Consider the following 6,547-nt stretch of genomic DNA (forward strand, 5'->3'; position numbering starts at 1 on the left):
CTGCAGGGGTTTGTGGGTGCTGCAGTGAGGGTGGCTCTGGGTCCCCTTTGCATTTCCATCCTGGCCTTTGTGCCTCCTTCTCCTTCAGTCTCTCTTTGCCTCAGTGCGTATTTGAGGTGTAAAAAACAACAAGCAGCTCCAGGGCTTTGGTTTAGAGGAGGCACAGATGTTGGCTACTCTGTGGCCCTGTGAAAATACGCCAGTGTTCTTGCAGAAATCTGTGGGAGACTTGCTTGTGGGTGGGGATTTCTCTTTTGTTTGTTTCTCCTTGTTGTAGAAGGTCAGTGCAGCATCAGCTCCCTCTTTTCTCTCTGTTACTTGGCTGGTGGCAGCGACAGAGCTTCATAGACTCAAAAAGCAAAGCAGCATTTAGAAAGTTTACTGGAAATTACTGGGAAATGGTGCCTAGAAGTGGCTATGTCAGTTTATGGAAGAAGCTAATGTGGATACTTAAAAGCATCTAGTGTGTCATTTTTGGCACTTGTTAAAACCTGCAGAGTTGTTATAGCCAGGATGTATTAAAAATATGCATGGGACAAGGTTGGTGTACCCTGACAGTATCATTTCTTACTGGAATAATTAATACAGCTGAGAAAAAGCACTACTTAGCAGAGACTTAGGTACCCATGTCATGCTTTAAGCCCATATTTATCTAAAAAGATCCAACTTTATCTGCCTGGAAACCTTGCTTATTATATAACAGAACTGCTTTAAATGTTGGTTTTTTTTGAGCAAAAGTGTGTACATTAGATGTATGCAAGGATAATCTGTATACACAGAAAAAAGGGTAACATTTAAATAAATTTATGTCTGCTGACATAGATTTCTCCTGGCATTACGAATCTTTGCAGTTAATAACAAAAATAATCCTACTTTTCCAGAGTGAATTTGCCTTTTTGAGGAGTTCATGGTTTTATAAATTGTGCAGCAATGCTGCCTGTGCAATTCAATACTTGGTGTCATTGGGCAACTGAAGAGAGAAACACACTCTGCCCATAGAACAAGGCTCATTGTTTTTTTACCACAACAGAGCAGAAATTCATTGGTTTTAGTTCTTTTACTGTCCTTAAGGACTTCAGCCTTGGAAAGATAGACCTTGCAGTACTGGTAGCAAAGCAGGCTGTGCTGCAGAATGTGGTCAGGCAAGGGGGTACAATTCACAAGTTCATAAGCACTGGACCAACTGGCCCCACTGGGTTTTCTTCTTGAGGGAAGAAGATCAGTAAACTGGAACTTAATCTCTCTTTGTAGGTGAAGTCCGTGATAAATCTGCTGTTTGCTGCCTACACAGGGGACGTGTCTGCACTCCGGAGGTAAAAACCAGTGGGGGTTTGGGAATAGGAGTGGGAATGCTGCTTGTTTTGTTCCTGCTGTTGTTATTTATTTGTTGTTATTTATTTAGGAACATGCACATGCACTTTGTCTCATTTGGGGACATTGAGGTTGCATGAGAGATTGAATATGTTCACCCAAAACCCAACCAAAAGACCCAAATCTAACTATCAAAAAGGTACCCTCACACTATCCTGAATCCCACTATGTTCCATTTCTTTGGATCACAGTAAAAAAATTTCTTTAACCATTTTTTAATAGCAATGGCAGAAAATCCTGTCTATACTCTCACCTGCTTTAATATTCAATTCTGAAAGTGCCACAAAAATTCAGGTTGGAAAATGCACATTGTTATTGGACTGGTTAGGACATCTAGCTTTGCTTTTGAAATCTGGAAGAGAATCTGGCAAAATTTAAGGTAATAATGGTAGCAGACTAAATAAGCATTAATTTGGCTAGAATAGATCTAAATATAATTAGTGGGTGGGAAAATCTATGGTGTGTAGTTTAACTCTGCTGTCCCAAGGAATCATAGTGTGAAGCAAGAACCCTCCCAATCCCTTAATGCTGCTCAGGATTTTCAGACTTGAGAGACTTCCTGGGATTTTCTCACCTGGTATAAATTTACTTTGCTTTATGTGGCTTAGCTTGTCCATGGACCATTTTAAATCAGGCGTGTTGACTGTTGTGTTTCCTGCAAAGATGTTTTATTTTTATTTGTGACACCTAAAGAACAGAAAGGAATTTAAGGCACAAATCTGGTTTTCAAAGCCAAGCCCCTTTCATTATCAGCCAAGATACGATGTGCTCGTGGTGCTGCTTGCATCCTCTTGTGGCAGGGTGGTGTTTTGTAATGTGCTTCAAGTTACCTAAGACTTGCCTCTGCAATCTCTTTTATTGTATTTTATTTTGTTTTTAAGGTTTGCTCTGTCAGGAATGGATATGGAGCAAAGAGACTACGACTCACGGACAGCCCTGCATGTGGCAGCTGCAGAAGGTACTGTCTCCTCACACAGCATTTGCTGTCTGTCTGTCTGTCTGTGTGCTTTAGCACATCCTTGCTGTCTCTGTGCATAGCTGCTGTTGTCTGTACATAAATGGGTATATAGAAGTACACACCCTCACAAAGCTGCTTTTCCTGTAGGACACGTGGATGTTGTTAAGTTTCTGCTGGAAGCGTGCAAAGTGAATCCTTTCCCCAAAGACAGGTGAGTGGTTTTATTGCTGGTTTGGAGAGAAGATGCTCCACTACCACTTCCCTAGTGTCTGTGAGGAGATGTGCCTGTCAAATAAGAGTGGAATGTGTTGAGCCAGGCCACTGAAGCGGGGGAATGGGATCCTGCTGGTTCTCTGTAGGTTCTGCAGACTGAGCAGGAATGAAAAATGAGCCACTAAACCCATTATTTCAAAGGTTATGCTCAGCTTAATGAAGTTCCACAGTTACTGAACTGAATGGGGTCTGTGTGCTAAGCCATTAGTGCAGAATGTAAAGAACTTGATTTGTGGTGCTTTTTGGCTCTGCGCTTAACATGCTGATCTTAAAAATTCTGTGCTGCTTTTTGTAGGTGGAACAACACTCCTATGGATGAAGCTTTACATTTTGGACACCATGATGTTTTTAAAATTCTTCAAGAGTATCAGACCCAATACACGCCATCAGAGGATAACAACGACGGGAAAGAGAACCGAACGGTTCATAAAAATCTGGATGGCTTGCTATAATCATCTTCAGCTAGATCCTAAGAATCAAATCACTTACCTATTTAATTGTGGTATGCATAAGTAATGAAGAGCGTGTGTGTTTCTATCTGATAGTGGTATATATTTTACAGAAGTCTCTGTTACTTCAGTGTTACGTTACAGGAGTTTCTATACGCACAGGACAAATCCAATCTCTTCAAAAGAAACAAAACCAACTAAGAATCTCCCTCCATAATGTGAGCAATATTACCTCATGCTGCATATAATTGATGTATAAAAATATTTAGCTGTTGTTGGCTTTACTGTGCACTACTTAATTTATTTTTGTGTTCTATGTGAACTCTAGTCTGTGGTCAGGAACTTTTCTGCTGAATTTTTGTTTCTTTAGCCCTCTGTTTCCAGTATGGCCAGGATGAGCCAGAGTACTGTCAGGTATGAGCATCAGTGAGGTTTTTTGAAAGCTGAGGATGCTGATGTAGATGTAGGCTGGGTGTGTTAAGTAAGGATCTGCACTTATCTTTGGGAAAAAATAGAAAAAAAGAATTCCACACAACCTTGTTTACATAATATAAATATCACAGAGTATATAGGTGACACTTGTCAATGGTCTAGGCTTGTTCTTAGAGATAGTCTTGTCAGGGAACGTGTTTTAAGGTTTGTTTGACCAAATGGTGTAGGGGAGTGTGATGTGTAGCTGCGGTGTGTAGTGGGATTTGTGTCTTGGGAGCGTTTCTCTCAGTTCCCTTTGTCTTGCCTCCCTCCTCTCTCTCCACGTTCAGCTGCTAAAGTGCTTCCCTGTGGCCAGGGAATGTGGGTGCTTCCACTCCGTGCAGGTGTTCCTTGCAGGTGTATTTGCACTACCCCTGGGGGGGCTGGCAGGGGCTGCTCCCTCCTGGTGGCTGCACCAGGAGCCAGCCAGGGCAATGGAAGTGCTTGAAAGGCAAAGAACCAAACCAAATACAATCTGAGCTCATTGAGGCTTGTGGCAAGGAGCACGGATGGAGTGAAACAGCTTTAAGGAGCATAGAGCCAATCAGAACAGGAGCAGAGCAGGAGATAAGCCAGGTTTTTGGGTTATGTTCTCTTCTTGCACTGCCATCAACCAGGGAGCAGGATATTGCATCACTGGGATTCCCCTGGTGTAGGACAGGAGTTCAGCACCAGGAGCACAACTGAGTAAATGCCTTTTGTGGTGAACGGTGGCATTCATTGTCTTGCCACTGAAGCCAGCGTGGCACGTGCCCTGTTGTGGAAAATGTAGGTGCAGGTATTTGTAGTTCACAAGAGTCCAATATTGCCACAGCTCCCTGTCCCTTGTACAATTGCTTCTGCCAGTAGTGTGGCACAAAGCCTCAGAAGTGGGCAGTCACTTCAGATACTCACAACACACTACAGTTGTTGGACGTAGGCAAGGATTTTAGCACAAGAGTTTTAGGCAGGAATCATTTAGCACATGGAAAAGGAGATTGTGCTTGAGAATTGTGTATATGGTGGTTTTTATCCTAGCACGTAGCATACAAGTCATTAGTAGATCTCAGAGGTCAAATTTTCTGTGTTTTGGCACCAAAATCTCCTGAAATCATGCCCAAATTCTTCCTAGAATGCCCAAGCACTTTATAAAGATGATCTGAACCACATTACCCTCCTTTAGCAATGAGGACACTAAGGCTTGGAGAGAAGTAACTTCTCCAGAGCGACCCAGCAGGTCAGTATAGTTGAGAATAAATTCTTTCAAGTTCCTGTACAGTCTCTTGTCAAAATGCCATACTGCCTCCCTGCAGGGAGGACAAGCCACATGGAAAAGTGCTTGGTACTCATCACAAGCGGTGACTGTCTTCATCATGAAAGAGTCTGAAAGTCTAAAGCCCTCAAACAGCATCTCGAAGCTGGCTGGCATGGTTATCAAACACTTTTTCTTAAGAATCCTCCTCTTCTTGAGCTGGTTGGGTTTGGTTTTTGGTTTTTTTTTTTTTTTTTCTTGTTCTTTTTTTTTTTTTCTTTGTTCTTCTGAAGATCAGCTATTTTTCTGAAGGCTTTTAACCCACTCTCTTCACATCCTGTGTCATGGCCACCCCTGTTGTAAACAAGAACGAAATGAAATGGCCTCTGGCTCTTTGTTGAGCCACATCACTGGGTAGCACAAGGCAACAAAATTATGAGCTTCAGTGTAAAGGAATATTTTCAGATGGATCCTAGTTCAAAATGATGGATTTCAGTGCTAATCCTCCCTATTTTGCCCCTCTTAGAACACATTCTGTAGCTTCTCAGAAAAATACCTGATGTAGCTTTATTTAACTGACATTGTGTTGTTCAAACTGGCATTTTAAACATAGGTATATTATTATATAGTACACATGATATAAACAAACCAAAACCAAAAGGATTGTAACTGAGCTAACATTGAAGATCATGGCTGTCCCTAAACTTAATGCTTTCATACCAAGTGCTTTTAGCCAGTCCTAGCTTCAGTGCATTTTTGCTGGTTAGTTTTAGTATTTTCTCATTGTGAGAAGATGGATTATTTTGTAATGTCCAATTCAGCGATGCAGCTGCTTAGACATGGCGTTCTTTATAAATATAAATATATGCAGTACTACATTGGTTTGGCTGTTTATCATTCATGACACTGACATGTAGATTTTCCAGTAAATAGCTTTTGGTTATCTTATCCAACGCTGACTTCCTTATGCTCCAAAGAAGATTCCCCCCACTCCTTTGTTTTTATGTCATATATGTTTCTTCTGTATCACAACCTAAAATCGTTCAGCTAACTTAATGCTTTGTACTCAGAAATATTGTGCTAGTCTTAGCATTAATTAGCCTTTGTGAACAAACTGTATTGTACCAGATTTTTTGCTTCAGAGCTGGACTATCCGTGACTATACTTACTGGCAGTGTACTTCTGGTCATTGTAACTGACTGGGCTGATCTTGACTTTTAGATTCTGTATTGTGGGGACTAGACAGTGATGAATGTATTTCTAGCAGTTTCCCATGAATGAATCTAAACTTGAGCTGTACTGGTTCTGAAAATGAAAGTTATTTATTTTAAGAAATAAAATCCAGATAGTGTTGCTTTTTACAGCATAATAAATGGAAATACCAAGATGATGGCGGTGCTGGTGGGTTTTATTGGTTATCTGTGGGAGTGCCATTGAAGTAAGTCTTAAGGTGTGGGAAGGCTGTCCTGGAAAACCTTCTCTGGTCATTTCCATTGTGCAAAGCATACAGGAAATCAGAATGAATTTCTGTCATATTGCGTTTTCCTGATTTTTTTGGTGTTTATTTTGAAACCTACATTTCCAGAGCTGTGTCCTTTCACTGGTGGTTGCTTTTTGTTAATGCTGGAATTCTGGCCAGGTACTCTGAACAGGTCAAGCTTTCTCTTGACTCACTCTGTTGTCCTTCTTCACACCAACAGTTTCCTTTATTATTCCTCTGGCTGTACAGTTCATATAAAAGCCTGACAAGTGTGAGATGAGGGATTTTGTCACTTACTAGCCCCAGAGAAAAGC

General features: G+C 41.2%; 1 protein-coding gene across 1 annotated transcript in view; it reads left to right on the plus strand.

The window, feature by feature from the left end:
* Window positions 1-6,140, plus strand: part of GLS (glutaminase) — a 59,821-nt gene extending 53,681 nt beyond the window's left edge. The window contains exons 15-18 of the mRNA XM_054636095.2: window positions 1,252-1,313; window positions 2,253-2,329; window positions 2,477-2,540; window positions 2,898-6,140. Coding sequence (XP_054492070.1) covers window positions 1,252-1,313; window positions 2,253-2,329; window positions 2,477-2,540; window positions 2,898-3,054 — 360 coding nt within the window. The 3' untranslated portion in view covers window positions 3,055-6,140. The remainder of the gene's footprint in view (window positions 1-1,251; window positions 1,314-2,252; window positions 2,330-2,476; window positions 2,541-2,897) is intronic.
* The last annotated feature ends 407 nt before the right edge of the window (window positions 6,141-6,547 follow it).

The sequence above is a fragment of the Agelaius phoeniceus genome, chromosome 7 (genome assembly GCF_051311805.1).
Source record: "Agelaius phoeniceus isolate bAgePho1 chromosome 7, bAgePho1.hap1, whole genome shotgun sequence".
In the NCBI taxonomy this organism is placed as follows: domain Eukaryota; kingdom Metazoa; phylum Chordata; class Aves; order Passeriformes; family Icteridae; genus Agelaius; species Agelaius phoeniceus.